The sequence below is a fragment of the Rhinatrema bivittatum genome, chromosome 2 (genome assembly GCF_901001135.1).
Source record: "Rhinatrema bivittatum chromosome 2, aRhiBiv1.1, whole genome shotgun sequence".
Classification (NCBI taxonomy): Eukaryota; Metazoa; Chordata; class Amphibia; order Gymnophiona; family Rhinatrematidae; genus Rhinatrema; species Rhinatrema bivittatum.
This window is the reverse complement of record NC_042616.1, coordinates 76,920,655-76,938,758: the sequence shown is the minus strand read 5'-3', so window position 1 is coordinate 76,938,758 and position 18,104 is coordinate 76,920,655. Positions and strand designations below refer to the sequence as shown.

The window sequence follows — 18,104 nt, the reverse complement described above, 5'->3', positions numbered from 1 at the left end:
GAATAGAGAAGTCACAGCCAGCCCCCCAGCCAGGTCCAGCATCTGGCTTTTGACTCCTTCTTAGAGAGCAGTACCCAGCCTCCACTCCCGGCTATTCCCATCGGAGGCCGGTTATGCCACTTCTCCAAACCTTGTCACACAGTCACCACAGATCAGTGGGTACTCGCTGTAATAACTCAAGCTTACCACCTCAGCTGTCTCTCTGTTCCACCGGATTCTCCATCTCGGCTGATGTGGGGAACATCCGACCACGCATCACTCCTGGAGCAGGAAGTCTCCCTCCTCCTCCAGTCCTGAGCAATAGAGCCAGTGCCCCTCTCCCAACAGGGGCAGGGGTTCTATTCCCGGTATTTCCTGATACCAAAAAAGTCAGGTGGTGTTCGCCCAATATTGGATCTTCGCACCTTAAACAAATATGTATAAAGAGAAAAGTTCAAGATGGTGAACTTGGGTTCTCTTCTTCCCCTTCTCCAAAGGGAAGACTGGCTGTGCTCTCTAGACCTCCAGGATGCCTACACACACATTTCAATTACTCCATCACATCGCAGATTCCTACGGTTCCTAGTAGGCCCAAAACACTTCCAATATCGAGTGTTACCATTTGGCCTAGCATCTGCCCCACGAGTCTTCACCAAGTGCTTCGTAGTGGTAGCTGCCTTTCTCAGGAATCAAAGTGTCCATGTCTACCCCATCTCGACGATTGGTTGATCAGGGCTCCCATTCAGCAAACTGCACTGATGTCCCTATGTCTCACTTTGCATACCCTGATCTCCCTAGGGTTCCTCATAAACTATCCAAAATCCAGGCTAGTTCCTTCTCAAACCCTGTAGTTCATAGGGGCCAACTTGGACACTCCAAAAGCGAAAGTCTTCCTACCTCGGGATCGAGCTTTCACTCTCGCTTCTCTGGCCCATCGATTGCAGTCTCGACAACATACAACTTCACGTCATTTTTTGGTCTTACTGGGGCATATGGCATCCTCGGTGCATGTCACTCCCATGGCTCGCCTTGCCATGAGAGTAATGCAGTGGACTCTAAAATTGCAGTGGCTTCAGTGTTCTCAGCCAATGTCCACCATTTTCCACATTACCAAACAGCTCCGCTTATCGCTGGCCTGGTGGGCAGACCAATTCAATCTGCTAAAAGGCCTTCCATTTCAGGTTCCAGAACCTCAAATAACCTTGACAACAGATGCTTCCAGCCTGGGCTGGGGTGCACATGTTGGAAACCTGCAAACTCAGGGCATTTGGTCTCCAGAGGAAGCCAAACACCAAATAAATTTCCTGGAGCTTCGTGCAATCAGATATGCTCTCAGGGCTTTTCAGGATCACCTTTCCAACCAGGTCATCCTGACTCAAACAGACAGCCAGGTGGCCATGTAGTACATCAACAAGCAAGGGGGAACGGGCTCCTACCTTCTGTGTCAGGAAGCTGCACAGATATGGGTGGAGGCCCTTTCCCACTCGATGTATCTCAAGGCCACCTACTTGCCGGGAGTGGACAATGTGTTGGCAGACAAGCTGAGTCACACTTTTCAACTGCACGAGTGGTCCCTCAACCCCACTGTAGCGGACTCACTATTCCAACATTGGGGTTAAACTCACATAGACCTCTTTGCGTCAATTCACAACCGCAAAGTAGGGAACTTCTGCTCTCTCACTCGCAGCCAACACCTGCAGCCAAGAGATGCTTTCTCCCTCTCGTGGGCCAGCGATCTCCTTTATACGTACCCTCCACTTCCACTCATTTCAAAGACTGTCATGAAGTTGCGAAGGGACTGATAGCTCCTCATTGGCCATGCCAGGTCTGATTTCCAATTCTCCACGACCTATCAGTACACTGGTACATTCCTCGGGGGAAGGACCCACTTCTGATCACTCAGAACAACGGCTGCCTTTGTCACCCCAACCTCCAGGCCCTCTCTCTGATTGCCTGGATGTTGAAAGGTTAATACCTCAACCTCTTAACCTTTCAGAGCCGGTTTCCCGTGTCCTAGTAGCTTCACGAAAGCCTTCCACAAGGCAGTCTTATCGTTACAAGTGGAACAGGTTTACAGTATGGTGTACTTCCATGTCCATTGATCCCTTCACTTGCTCCACACTGAAGTTTCTGGACCATCTCTGGCACCTGTCAGAGTCAGGCCTCAAAACTTCGTCTATCATAAGAACATAAGAACATGCCATACTGGGTCAGACCAAGGGTCCATCAAGCCCAGCATCCTGTTTCCAACAGTGGCCAATCCAGGCCATAAGAATCTGGCAAGTACCCAAAACCTAAGTCTATTCCATGTTACCGTTGCTAGTAATAGCAGTGGCTATTTTCTAAGTCAACTTAATTAATAGCGGGTAATGGACTTCTCCTCCAAGAACTTATCCAATCCTTTTTTAAACACAGCTATACTAACTGCACTAACCACATCCTCTGGCAACAAATTCCAGAGTTTAATTGTGCGTTGAGTAAAAAAGAACTTTCTCTGATTAGTTTTAAATGTGCCACATGCTTACTTCATGCAGTGCCCCTAGTCTTTCTCATGATTTTAAACACTTCTATCATATCCCCCCTCAGCCGTCTCTTCTCCAAGCTGAAAAGTCCTAAGCTCTTTAGTCTTTCTTCATAGGGGAGCTGTTCCATTCCCCTTATCATTTTGGTAGCCTTTCTCTGTACCTTCTCCATCGCAATTATATCTGGAACTAGGAACCTCTACGCAGCCAATATGTACAAACTACTAATTTGTAAACTTATTTTGTTCTTGGTTATCTGCAGCCTCCTACTCTTTTTTTCCAGCTACCTTTGCTTCCAAGTTTATCCACCTTGTTGATTGTAACTTTGCTCCTTCTGTTAAATGATTGTTTATTGTTAAAGTTCTTACCCCGTTCTATGTAAACCGATCTGATATGGTTATTACCATGAAGGTCGGTATAGAAAAGTGTTAAATAAATAAATAAAATCTTTTTTGAGATGTTGCGACCAGAATTGTACACAGTATTCAAGGTGCGGTCTCACCATGGAGCGATACAGAGGCATTATGACATTTTCCGTTTTATTCACAATTCCCTTTCTAATAATTCCCAACATTCTGTTTGCTTTTTTGACTGCCGCAGCACACTGAACCCACGATTTCAATGTGTTATCCACTATGACGCCTAGATCTCTTTCTTGGGTTGTAGCACCTAATATGGAACCTAACATTGTGTAACTATAGCATGGGTTATTTTTCCCTATATGCATCACCTTGCACTTATCCACATTAAATTTCATCTGCCATTTTGATGCCCAATTTTCCAGTCTCACAAGGTCTTCCTGCAATTTATCACAATCTGCTTATGATTTAACTACTCTGAACAGTTTTGTATCATCTGCAAATTTGATTATCTCACTTGTCGTATTTTTTTCCATATCATTTATAAATATATTGAAAAGTAAGGGTCCCAATACAGATCCCTGAGGCACTCCACTGCCCACTCCTTTCCACTGAGAAAATTGTTCATTTAATCCTACTCTCTGTTTCCTGTCTTTTAGCCAGTTTGCAGTCCACGAAAGGACATCGCCACCTATCCCATGACCTTTTACATTTCCTAGAAGGCTCTCATGAGGATCTTTGTCAAACGCCTTCTGAAAATCCAAGTATACTACATCTACCAGTTCACCTTTATCCACATGTTTATTAACTCCTTCAAAAAAGTGAAGCAGATTTGTGAGGCAAGACTTGCCTTGGGTAAAGCCATGCTGACTTTGTTCCATAAAACCATGTCTTTCTATATGTTCTGTGATTTTGATGTTTAGAACACTTTCCACTATGTTTTCTGGCACTGAAGTCAGGCTAACTGGTCTGTAGTTTCCCAGATCGCCCCTGGAGCCCTTTTTAAATATTGGAGTTACATTAACTATCCTCCAGTCTTCAGGTTCAATGGATGATTTTAATGATAGGTTACAAATGTTTCCTAATAGGTCTGAAATTTCATTTTTTAGTTCCTTCAGAACTCTGGGGTGTATACCATCTGGTCCAGGTGATTTACTACTCTTCAGTTTGTCAATCAGTTCTACCATATCTTCTAGGTTCACCGTGATTTGATTCAGTCCATCTGAATCATTACCCATGAAAACCTTCTCCAACATCCTCTTCAGTAAACACTGAAGCAAATAAATCCAGTGCCCCTTTAACCCCTCGATCATCCAACTTACTCCCTCACAGGCTTTCTGCTTCGGATATATGTAAAAAGGTTTTTACTGTGAGTTTTTGCCTCTACGGCCAACTTCTTTTCAAATTCTCTCTTAGCCTGTCTTTGCAATGTCTTACATTTAACTTGCCAACGTTTATGCATTATCCTATTTTCTTCTGTTGGATCCTTCTTCCAATTTTTGAATGAAGATCTTTTGGCTAAAATATCTTCTTTCACCTCCCCTTTTAACCATGCCTGTAATCGTTTTGCCTTCTTTCCACCTTTCTTTATGTGTGGAATACATCTGGACTGTGCTTCTAGAAAGATATTTTTTAATAATGACCACGCCTCTTGCACACATTTTACTTTTGTAGCTGCTCCTTTCAGTTTTTTTCTAACAATTTTTCTCATTTTATCAGTTTCCCTTTTGAAAGTTTAGCACCAGAGCCATGGATTTGCATACTGTTCCTCTTCCAGTCATTAATTCAAATTTGATCATATTATGATCACTATTGCCAAGCGGCCCTACCACTGTTACCTCTCTCACCAAATCCTGTGCTCCACTGAGAATTAGATCTAAAATTGCTCCCTCTCTCGTCAGTTCCTGAACCAATTGCTCCATAAAGCTATCATTTATTCCATCCAGGAACGTTATCTCTCTAGCGTGTCCCGATGATACATTTACCCAGTCAATATTGGGGTAATTGAAGTCTCCCATTATTACCGCACTACCAATTTGGTTAGCTTCCCTAATTTCTCTTAGCATTTCACTGTCCGTTTCACCATCTTGACCAGGTGGACGATAGTATACTCCTATCACTATAGTCTTCCCCGACACACAAGGGATTTCTACCCATAAAGATTCAATTTTGCATTTAGTCTCATGCAGGATGTTTATCCTGTTGGACTCTATGCCATCCCGGACATAAAGCACCACACCGCCTCCCGGATGCTCCTCTCTGTCATTGCGATATAATTTGTACCCCGGTATAGTACTGTCCCATTGGTTGTCCTCCTTCTACCATGTCTCTGAGATGCCAATTAAGTCCATGTCATCATTCACTGCTTTACATTCTAATACTCCCATCTTACTTCTTAGACTTCTCGCATTAGCATACAAACATTTCAAAGTTTGTTTTTTGTTTGTATTTTCATTCTGCTTTTTAATTGATCGGGATAAGTTAGAATTTTTTAGCTCAGGTGAGTTTTTAGTTTCAGGCACTTAGACTACTTTTCTTATTATTGGAACCTTACTGTCAGGATGCCCTAATTCTAATGCATCATTAGTATTCTTTGAAGATACCTCTCTCCAAACCATGCACTGCTGAGCGACTGTCGGCTTTCCCCTTTGTTCTAGTTTAAAAGCTGCTCTATCTTCTTTTTAAAGGTTAGCGCCAGCAGTCTGGTTCCACCCTGGTTAAGGTGGAGCCCATCCCTTCGGAAGAGACTCCCCCTTCCCCAAAAGGTTCCCCAGTTTCTAACAAAACTGAATCCCTCTTCCTTGCAGCATTGTCTCATCCACGCATTGAGACTCCGGAGCTCTGCCTGCCTCTGGTGACTTGCGCATGGACCAGGGAGCATTTCAGAGAATGCTACCCTGGAGGTTCTGGATTTAAGCTTTATACCTAAGAGCCTAAATTTGGCTTCCAGGACCTCCCTCCCACATTTTCCTATGTTGTTGGTGCCCTCATGTACCCGACAGCCGGCTCTTCCCCAGCACTGTCTAAAATCCTATCTTGGTGACGCGTGAGGTCCGCCACCTTCGCACCAGGTAGGCATGTTACCAGGCGATCCTCACACCCACCAGCCACCCAGCTGTCTACATTCCTAATAATCGAATCACCAACTATGACAGCCAACCTAACCCTTCCTTCCTGGGCAGTAGGCCTTGAGGAGATATCCTCAATGCGAAAGGACAATGCATCACCTGGAGAGCAGGTCCTTGCTACAGGATCCTTTCCTACTGCACCCGGTTGATGCTCTCCAATCATGAGACCTTCTTCCTCCAAGGCAGCACCAGGGCTGCCAGTCTGAAGTTGGGACTTTGCTACTATGTCCCTGAAGGTCTCATCTATATACCTCTCTGTCTGCCTCAGCTTTTCCAGGTCTGCCACTCTAGCCTCCAGAGATCAGACTCGTTCTCTGAGAGCCAGGCTTCTTACAAGTGTGATACCAAAGGCGCTCCTGTTTTACCTGTCCTTAGTCTACTTTTGTGTTCAATAATTCTGGTTTTAATTTGACATTTAGTATGGCCTATATATAGTAAATCACCAGGGACATGTAATAGCGTATATTACTCCGGTGGAATTACATGTAAACCGTCCCTTAATAATATGTGGGATGTTAACGAGGAGACTTTAAAGGTTTTAACAGTTAATGCATTGTCGTACACCATACTTTCCCTACGATTGTCATTCTCGAACGTCCCATGGGCTTGCGTTAACATAGATCTAAGGTTCTTCCCCTGCTTCATAGCGAGAATGGGGGTTTCTGTAAATCCCGGGAGGGCTTTCAAAATAGGCCAATATTTAAGGATGATCTTCTTAATATGGCTGGACTTCGACGAAAATGGTAAGCTACAAATTGGTCTATTAAGTTGATTATGGGGTGCTGCTACCAATAAATTTGTCTATTTGCATAGAGTGCTCTCTTATATGCATGTTTTATGCACTTGGTAGGATATCCACGATTACTAAATTTTTCTATTTTCTCTTCCCTAGATATGTTATATTTGACCCATTCTTTTTAGGACTCAACATCATTTACCTCCAAGGATTCAAATGTTATGATAAGAGTATTAGGGGGTTCCGGGGGCATTCATCCTGAGGATTTCGCTAAAACTTTATTTGCAGGGGCCATTTCTTGTGGGCCAAAATAATCTGTCAATCTAAGTCTTCTAAAGAATTTTTTTCAGCTCTATCCTTGTTGAGAAACTATCATGTTTATTAGATGGAAAAGCTTATGAATCAGAAGCATGGTAACAACCGAATAATCAAATGTTCTATGAGAAAATTGACTATGATCCAGGCAATGAGATACTTACTCAAATTTCAAACATTTTGGATTTGGCTGTGTGAGAGAAGAGTATATCTAAGAAGGAATATAGGTTCCTCCAGATAGTTTCATTCAGCACACCATATATTTACTTTGCCCCTAAAATACACAAATCTCTTAAAAATCCTCCAGGTCGTCCCATAGTATCTGGCATTGGGTCGGTATTTGAAGCCATTAGTTAAGAGAATCAAGTCATACATTAGGGACTCTACCCAGTTTATAAGTATGATTGAAGATCTAGGATGTGTACCAGATATGTATACATTGGTCACTGCTAACATCACAGCCCTATACACTAATATCCCTCAACAAGATGCTCTTAAAATCATTGATGCTTCTCTAACTGAATTTCATATATGTGGTCATAGAAAAATTGTGGTTATGCAGTTAGCAGAGATTGTGATATCTCAATTTTATTTCCAGTTTCAGGGCCCCCTCAATAGCTTGCCTATATGTGGCATCATACGAGGAAAAATATCTTTATTCATCAGAATTCTTTCATGATGTATATTTCTATAAGAGATACATTGATGATTTGTTTTGGCTCTGGAGTGGGGAAGAGTCTGAACTTATTAAATTTGGAAGTTACATGAATTCATGTGACTCTAATTTAGTATTTACTTTGCAATCTAGTTTGACTCAAGTGCCATATCTAGATATTATGATCCAGTTACAGAACATTAAGTTAATACTACAGTATACGTTAAACCTACTGACAGGAATACCACTTTGCATTTTCATAGTTTTCATCCATGGAAATTAAAAGATAGCATACCTATTAGCCAATTCCTTAGGTACAGATGCATATGTTCGTCTGTGCATGATTATAAAACATGTGCGAAGACACTTATGGAAAAATTTAGTAGTCGTTGATATCCTACCAAATGCATAAAACATGCATATAAGAGAGCACCCTATGCAAATAGTCAAAATTTATTGGTAGCAGCACCCCATAATCAACTTAATAGACCAATTTGTAGCTTACCATTCTCATCGAAGTCCAGCCATATTAAGAAGATCATCCTTAAATATTGGCCTATTTTGAAAGCCCTCCTGGGATTTACAGAAACCCCCGTTTTTGCTATGAAGAAGGGGAAGAACCTTAGATCTATATTAATGCGAGCCCATGGGATGTTCGAGAATGACAATCAGTGGGGTCAATATACTTGTAGGGAAAGTACAGTGTGCGACAATGCATTAACTGTTAAAACCTTTAAAGTCTCCTCGTTAACATACCCACATATTGTTAAGGGATGGTTTACACCGCAGAAACGGCATTTAAACATAGCAGAAACAGCATCTATATATAGTAGAAATCCAGAATAATAGAGCATACAAGTCAAGCAAACAGTGATTGTTTCAATGGTTTTATATTTTAATATATGTGGGGAATATTTTAAGTTGGATATGATATATGGTGAATGGTGTGTATGATGTGTGGTATGGGTAGTGTGAATGAAGGATAAAGCATGAATGTGGATATAAGGTTTAGAAATAACACTGGGTATGTGATATGGAATAATTTTATGTACTTGTAATGTCATGATCTGTGTGTGGTCCATATGTTAGAAAGTATGTTGTCTTAAACACATGTTGTGTATAATAAGGTATAAGCCAGGGCACAAAACTTGCTTTGGACCTCTGATTTTAGATATGTCATCAAACTTCATAGGCATTGTGGCAACAATCTATTGAACAATGTTCTCCCCAAAAAAATTTAAGGGCACCAGTTTAGTGTGTAAGTGTCAAATGATCAACAAGCTTCAACTTGGTTTCTGCCATTCTGCAGTGGAACTTTTGATAATGTTGGGAGATGTTTTTGTTTTTTATTTTAGTTTTTTCAGAAGCTAAATTTGTTATATTGAATTTTATATACATTAGCAGGTGTCTGCAGCCTTCAGATGCCCATAGGACGAAATGTCTTCTCATGGCTATTGCAGATGTTTTGTGGCATGCAGGCAACAGAAATAATGCAGTTGTGGCATTGTAAGTAAGACTTTTTCCTATTTGCTTCATGCTTCTAAGTAAAGTTCAGGTTAATCGTTTCTTTTCTGTTTATGATATGCTAGATTACTGTATAAGCTCCAATTGCTTTGCTTTGTGTGAAATGGTCACTTGGTTCTTAATCGTAGATTGTGCAATTACATGTATGTTTGCTTTCATAGCAGAAGCCATTTTGTCCACGTGATGGAACTGTGAATTGTTCAATGTGCAATCCCTTCTGAAAAAGTAAAGAAATCCACAGGGAACAGCCTAAGGAAAGGAGTGCAGTGCTAATTTCAGTGATCACTCACATCATTTCCTGTTCTGAAGAGAAAAAGAACTTAATTGAACTCTGATTTTTTACTTGTGAGAAATAAAGGAATGTCTGTTATATCATAACTGCTCCTTTCTTAATTTTGTTATGGATGCTTATTTACAAATTAACAAAATAATTGCTCAATCACAATTTAATATTAAATAGCATCCCTACCCTTTGCAATTAAATACAGTAGCTACCTATTTACAATAAATGGGTAATTTATAACAAATTGTGTGCCTTGTGCACATGGAGGATTAAAGCTTTATCTTTTGAAGTTTTTCTGGCTGCTGTACAAAATGCAAGTGACCTATCTTTGTTACTCCATGGGAAATGCATTGAGAACTAAGTGAATATTATGAATGGCAAGCTCCGTATCGTGGAATACTCTCTGGGTCAAGCATGGAAGCTTTTCATGATTCATACCCTTTGCATATTTGCCTGAGAAGTTATTCCTTTTCTTTCTGCTACACCATACCAGAACAATTAGGTTTAGTCCCTCATCCATCTAATGGAGACAGAGGACATTCTTTTTTTTTTTTTTTTTTTTTTTTTTTTTTTAAATCAATCTGTGATATCACTACTATATTCATTGCACCTTCAGCTGATGGAAGAACTACTGATGGAGCAGCAGTATTTATCTTACTGGTCTAGCATATGATTTGAATATAATAAAAAAGATGTTTGGGCTATGAATCTTTAATTTTTACAGAATAATGATCATTTTATTATGCTCCCATTCCCATTAGAGGGTCCTTGTTTGAGCCAATTTAGAGCAGATATACATATATTAAGGAAAGGAGGAAGAGGATCCTCTTAAAAGACTTTTAAATCTTCACTGCCTTTATTTACTTGCTGGTTAAAACAAAAATAAAAGGAGACTTCCAGTAATGGAATTTGACTGAGCAGATGCAGGAAGGGAGTGCTTTGTGGAACCCCCATCAATTACCACCAGTGTGACTCACCAGCATCTTAAATGCTGTTAATTATACTATTACTAGATAGGGTACCTAATAGACTCTTTGTAATACAACAGCAGCAAGATATGAGCGGGAAACCTTGAGCAGTATGCAAAAAAGCCAACAGGCTTAAGCTAAAATGGTGGCTAACTCTATCAGAGCTGAAGCAGAAAAGGTATTAGCGATTGTTTCAGATGAAGAGATTCTCACTGTCTCCAAAAAAGTCTCTGCTGTGTTGTAGTATTGGTTATCTAAGAGTCAATCCACCATCAACAAAATCAAATAAAACTCAGAAATATAGGTATAGCATCTAATGAAGGTAGAGCAGAGGCTATCAGGTTCTTGTGGCCTGGTTTGGCCTCTGTTGGAAACAGGATGCTGGGCTTGATGGACCCTTGGTCTGATCCAGCATGGCAATTTCTTATGTTCTTATGTTCTTATCTGCACGGGAGGACCACATGTATAGAGTGGATTATCAGAATCAAGCATTACAGAAAGAGAATGCTGAACTGATAGAAAAAATAAAAGACCAGGAAAATAGAAACTGAAGGAACAATTTAAGAATCATAGATCTTCCAGAGGCAGTAAAGGACAGGGAAACATCCATCTTATTTTGAAAAGTGGTTGCCAGAGGCCTTAGGCCTGGACGTCACAATGAGACCTATTGTGTGCGAGAGAGCTCATCGCATAGGGTCGATTAGAGAGGATAGTAACTGCCCAAGACCAGTGTTTGTTCGAATCCTCAATTGGGCGGACTGAACCAGGATCTTGGCCACGTATCTGGTTAAGGGCATAAAAGAGTATGAAGGAATCGGAATCCTGTTATTTAATGACTATTTAGGACAGGTGGCAGCACATCGCAGGGATCTCTCACACATGTGTTCTGACTTCCACAGATGGGGGATCCGATTTGCAGTGCTATTTCCCGCAAAAGACTTTGTTGTGCCATGTATATTTTGTTCTTATGTTTATGTTTAGCCATGTATTTTTTGCTCTTATGTTTAAATGTTACTCAAAAAGTTATACAATATGTTACTCAAAAAAGTTCTTTGTTATATGTAATTGCCCAGAAGCAAGCTTATTCAACTGTTCTCTGTAAACCGATTTGATTTACATATAATGTAAGAAGATCGGTATATAAAAACCATAAATAAATAAATAAATAAATAAAACTGAGAGTCTACTATGAAGGAAAATGCAATTCCTGATGAATAAAGAAAAGATACATGGGTTTATGCAGACCCTGCAATAGGACATACCACTATTGGCTCCAGTGTGGGGAAGGAATGTCTAGTTTGTGGTTAACTATTTAAGACTTTTACATGTGATTTTCTTGTTTTATCTTTTTCCATATCAAACACCTCACTGGAATACTGTGGCACATAGTGATAGAGCTGAGGAGTGATTATGCTTAAATTATCATTTTTAGTGAGCAGTTCTACACTAACTGAGGGGGGAGGCGCACAGAGAGCATTTTCGGTGAAGTGCATGTGGGAAAGCTAATATGCTTGGACGCCCTCCCTGCCTTCTTCTGCAAATAAGATTGCTTCACTAGGCAGGACACAGGACATTTGTAATACATGTTGCAGCGAAAGCCACAGGCAGTTCAGCTTTATATAAGACAGCCGCAGCGTGCAAAATGCTGAGACATTGATTGTATGCGACCAACCTGAAGGGCTGTGGCAAGCTTAAACATCTTCAAAATAAAGAGCCTTGTAGACTTTCTATTTACTGCTAAACGGAGAGCTTGTAAGTGGAGGCAGTCCTGTAACTAATGTCATCAAGAAATCTGTGAAGCACATGGACGTCAGGCTTGCTTTTAAGAATTTGGCCACCTTGAGCACACATCAATAATGACTCGCTAATATAAGTGAATGGAAGTATCAATATAAAAACTTACAGATCAAATTTAAAAGTGTTTCTGTTGCGTCAGTTGGTCGCAGATGGCTGCGACCGCTCTGCCTTACCTCTTTTCTTCCTTTTTTCTCTCTCCTTGGGCAAAATGGCTGCCTCTGGTGTCGAGTGCCGAGGGTCTTGGCATCTCCAACCTAGCATGGCGTTCAAGTCCGCCATGCTCACTCCCGTGGCCTCCTAGGGCGCGAGCGCGCACATCTCCTACGCTCAAATACACATCATGGCGGGAACCTCGGGGGCAGCCCCACCTCATGACGTCAATACCTCCGGGTATATCAAGCCTCCGCTTCGCTACCACCTTTGAGTTAGCAAGGACTTCGGTTTAGCTACTCTGACCGCTCTAAGCTGCATGCTTAGACGACACTTTCATTCCAAGGGCCTCGCTCCTCTAGAAGCTCTATATACCCGCTCCTCGGGGGTCTCTTGCTTCCAACTACTCTTTGGGCCTCTACTAACTAAGACAACCGCTCCTCGGGGGTCTTTCTCTCTCTTCTCCTTTTCAGGATATTGGACTATCAGGGACTCGCTCCTCGAGGGCCTACCAGCCTATGTATCCTGCACCACGTACCTTCAGTCCCACAATTTCATCAGGAAGATGCCTACATTCCTGTGAGTACCTCTATGATCCGGTGCTCCAGCTCCACCCACCAGCCGCGGTGTTACCCGCACTGCGGGCTTCCACCTATCGTGGACATCTGGGTGAGATTATACATCCGAGCCTGTTGAACGTATTGGCACCTCGTGGATCTCAGTGCCTTACCTTCCTGTCTCATCTATCTACAGCAGTACAATAAAATCCCTCCGTCCATACTGTGTCTGCTATCCGAGTTCAGCCTACCGCTGTTGTTCACCACCGGGCCCCTCCCCGTGGGCGGAGTCATCTCCACAGCGACCAAGGGTCCACAATGCCACAAACACAACAGTTTCTTGCGCAAAAACAGCCATATACGTGCATATGTGGGCTGCGTGAGCAGCGCAAATTTTAAGAATCCGCGAAGTACGCGAGTACATACCCATGCTTATGTCAAGAATAAGGGGATGGAAAAGGGATGAGGCATGGGCATTCTGGGGTGGGTCTACGATTTACGTGCGTAACTCTGAATTTTAAAAAAGCTGACCATGGCGCATGTCCGTGAGTTATCCGCATAACTTTGCTGCAGATCCTGATGAGGAGCAAGTTTAGAGATCTCGAGTTTTAGGGCTTTCAGCACAGCATGAAGGTTTGGGGTCAAGTCAGGGGCTTACAGGATGAAGAACCAGAGGGGTCTTAAACACCTCAATATCAACTGGACAAACTGGTGGACTAATTAGAAAAACTGGTTTTTCATTCGCGTGAGCATGTTTTAAAATCTGCCAGCATATGCGTGTAAAAGCTCATAAAGCCCTAGCGGACATACACGCAGGACATTTACTCGAGCCACCTCTTAAGATTCCATGAACACATACGCGCGGCAGGGGGATTTTAAATGATATGCAAGTACATGCACATCCAGTATAAAATCACAACATAACTCTGCTCGCACACCGATGTGCGCATTTATTGGTGCACGCACATTCCTTTAAAAATTGAACTTTTAGTGCCCAAGTTTCATAACTGCTATAATTGTGTGAGAGAGGGAGAGCACCTACAACGGAGAGCATATAGGGTGGTCTCTATGCCCCTCTATCACAAATATGGAGCTGCATTTTGGTTTTCCCAATGAAAATGGTTGGAGACTTTATTGCTATCCTGGGTTTGTGATTATTAGGATTTCTAATTCACATATCTGAATGAGTGGACTAAACGGGGGGGGGGGGGGGGGAGGGAGGGGGCTTATCTTCTAGCTGTTGAAGGAGTGGGAAGAATGATTGCAACTGGATGTTTTATTGGAAGCTGCCTAGAACAGATTCTTTTATATGGCGGGATATAAATTATTGTTAAATAAATAAATACAAATAAAAAAATGTACACATTAAATTGTACCTAACATCATTTTTCTATAATGTCAATAGTAAATTAATTAACTAATTGAACTTAAATACACATCAGCTTCACCAAGGAATGACACCAGAATGTTCTTAACAAAGGACATAATACCCTAATGAACAACTCCTATGTTATGGATATGACCTCATTATAGGATGATAATCAATAAACTTATATCAAGGAAGAAACATAGGGCTGCTTTTATCTATATTATTTCCAAAACATCAGCTATACAATCTTGATCAAAAAAATGGTTTGGATTAAACCATCTGAAAGAGCTTGTTTACAAAATGAAAAGGAAAATAAATGTTGAAACTCCTTGCTTCTCCGCAAATCTATTTGGAGACACAGTATAAGAAACAATTGAATACCTAACAGATGAAAATTTCTCTCATCATTATCTCCTCAAATGAATCATTCCTTACGGAAAAGTTTCATACAATAAGCTTTAAGGTAAGGCAGAGAGATTTCTGTGCAACAATGCTATTGCAATGGCATGTAGAATCAAGCAGGATGGAATCTACAATCGAGGGACATCTGAGGCAACAAATCATTATTTCCTGCACGTTATATTGACTAAAGTAAATTATCCCAGGACAGCAGGATGCTAGTCCTCACATATGGCTGACGTCACTGACGGAGCCCTATCACGGAAAACTTTCTGTCAAAGTTTCTAGAAACGTTTGACTGGCACTCTGAGCCCACTGAGCAAGCCCAGCATGCCCTGATCCCTCGAGCCACAGGGGTCTCCCTTCAGTCTTCGTTTTTCCGCGCTGCGGTTAGCATCGCGGAGAAGGAGCCCTGTGTGAACTTCTTCACACAATCTTGTGTATAAAACAAATTAAAATCCCTCATTTCTCATTCCTCACATCGGGGTCTCTCTTCGACCTTTATTTCTGCTACACCAGTCCAGAAACCCACCCAGGAAGAGAGAAAATGCCTAAAAGAAATACATTAATTATTAATTTATTAAAGTTTTCACATTTTTCAAAGAGGATCTACCTCTTCTATTTAAAAATAAAAAACATTGTTTCTGGTTAGAGTATATGGACTTTTCCGTAGTTTTCAGTATGCTTTGTCAGTGGAATACTGGCTCAGTCAGTTCTGTGGTCATCGGATGTAGTAAGGATGTCATGGAGTAATAAAAAAATAAAGGAATGTTCTATGGGCTTCATCAGCTGGATGAGGAACTAAACTCAATCATTCTAGACTGGTATAGCAGAGTAAATTATCTGGTACGTATAAACTTTCCTTATTGATTTGTCAGACCAGAGAACAATATTGAAGAAACAGCACAAAAATGATGCAGCAAATACAACTATAATAAGTTGGTCTCTCTTTATAAACAATCTATTGTAGCATATCTTGGTTTTAACAAACCAAAGACATTTTTGCTCAGTATTTTTTTCTAACCTCCAAATTTTATTGTACTAGATCCTCTTTATTACTAACAGATGTCTTGACTCTCATTCCATTTGTTATAAAAAGGAATCACTTTATTTCTTGGGCTTACAGGGTTCAGTTTTGAACCGCCTGCGTTGTTTAGCCTACGTACATTTCAGCCAATTTTCGTATGGAAACCACATGCTTAGTTTCCATTTTGGAAATTAGCAAGCACAAAGTGTGCGACTAAAAGCAGATGTGTACATTATACTGCGATTATTGTAGGTGGCCACATGGGCGCAAAATAGCACACATTAATTTGAAAATGCCATGTAGACATGCTTTTTTCCTCCCCCATCCTAAATATATCCATAAGCTTCTCTTTAATTGGTCTAAAAGGACATGCAACTGAATTTTGCATAGATTGTAGTGGAGAGAGTTGGTTCACTGGGAGACCTGTGAGGAGCAGGTTTCTGTAGTCTAAAATAGGAGGTGATGAGAGTGTGGATTAATCTCTTTGGCCTGGTTAAAAGTACATGCACTGTGGAAGCCTGTGCATACTTTTTTAGTGGGTGGGGGAGGGCACTTTTCAGCCACGCCATTTTACCTGGTAAATGGCTTTGAAAATTGTCCTCCTAATAGTGACTTTCCCAAAGTATAGACCTAGGACACCTGGGAATCAAACATGATTAGGTGTGAGTTTGTCCACTGAGATGTGATGCGAGAAGGGCAGACCTCTCTCCTGCTGGCCTAGTTGTTGGTACATATGTCACTGGAGACTTGCGGCAGCCTTCACCCAGTTGTGTTTGGCCACTCGAGTTTTCAAAGCTCTGCCATCCCCCTTCTTCTCCTCAGCTTGGGGTGTGAGGGGAAGGACAGCACTGGGTACCTGGAACTTGGAGAGGGAATGTTGCACAAGTAGACAAATCTGTGTTTCACGTTATGGGATGGAGTCAAACCCAGTGCCTGCCCTTTGTTTATCCTGCCCCAGGATGTCAATCTGTTTGACATGCTGGGTATCCACTGCCCTAGACATTGATTGTTTCCCCCCCTCCTCCTTTTGAGAAGCCAGCATTCCCTCAGCTCCTGTCTTCCTGGGTCAGAGGGAAGAAAAGAGGCACCTTCCCTACCAAGTTTGAAGCCTCCACTCAATAGAGGTGTGACAGGATGTGGTCAGAGCCAACGCTGGTCCCAACATCTGTGAAATCAGAGGAAGGGAACTCCCCTTATTCCCCACTATCACTACCACTGCGGATTGGTTGGGTTGGGAATAGGTGGGTCAAGTACTACTCTATCTCTGGCCCTCCTGCATCACAGCTGGTGTACCACTCAATCAGGCCACTCATGTGCTTGAGGTATCCTAGGCGGAAGCACATTTCCAGAGACAGGAGGGTGGTGCATGCCACGCGCACATCTTCTGCCATCTTAAGTAATGATCCTTCCACAAGTTCATCTATGGAAAATGTATGACACTTTTTTCCTCTAGATATTTGACTGTCCTCTTGGTACTTTCCCAGAGCCATTACCAACCCCAATAGGACCTATCTAAGGACCACATTAAACTATCCAGTTGGTAACGGCAAAAGCAGTAATGATGACCGGGATTAACCTGCATGGAGCAGCAGTTACAACCCAAAAAGGATAGTGGTACAATTGAGAGATTGGGTGAGGAACATGGTCGAAAGGGACGTGGATATCAAGTTCCATGTGGAAATTTGTTTATGCATCTGCTTGGGGTGGATGGGTCACTGCTGGGCAGACTGGATGGGCCATTCTGGTGTTTTTCTGCTGTCATTTATTTGTTACTATGAGATGATGCTAGCCCCACACTGGAAAAAGGAAGGAAAAGAAGAGAGAGGTAAGAGAAGAAGAAGGTGAGGTGTCAACATTTCCTGGTACATATGTTGTAGTTACTGTTTTTGCTCATTGGCAGCTAATTGCCAAGAAAAGCTGAAGAGACCTGCAAATAGTGCAGGCAGGACCAGTCTGACAGTTTTAAAATCTCTTACTTTGCTGATGTTACCTACCTGTAGGTAAGGAGCAATGGTGTTTATATGAACATGTTTGGTGCTATCTTGTCTACCAGCCAATGCTGATTGAAAAGCTTCATTCTGCCAACCCCGGCTAGTAGCAGAGTGAGCAAACCCAAAGGTTTACAGTAATGCTGACTGGCCTGGGAGAGGGCATGCACTATGTCTGTATGTGCAGAAATTGTTTGAAGGGCCTAGGAAAATGAAGAGAGATTTGCGAAATGTAATCATATATGTTAAAGTAGTCCTTGATAGAAAAAGATTTTGGAAGCTGCGCTTTACTTTTTGGGGGTAATTTTTTAAAGCATTTATGCATCTAAATCGGCTTTTTGATAACTA

The 18,104-nt window shown here is 41.7% G+C and overlaps 1 protein-coding gene across 4 annotated transcripts in view; it reads left to right on the top strand.

Annotated features, from left to right (window-relative positions):
• Window positions 1-18,104, top strand: part of MINDY4 (MINDY lysine 48 deubiquitinase 4) — a 459,492-nt gene that overhangs the window by 277,347 nt on the left and 164,041 nt on the right. For 3 of the 4 annotated variants that reach the window (XM_029588354.1, XM_029588352.1, XM_029588355.1), the window contains one exon: window positions 9,096-9,200. In XM_029588354.1, coding sequence (XP_029444214.1) covers window positions 9,096-9,200 — 105 coding nt within the window. The remainder of the gene's footprint in view (window positions 1-9,095; window positions 9,201-18,104) is intronic. The other variant, XM_029588353.1, reaches the window with a different exon arrangement.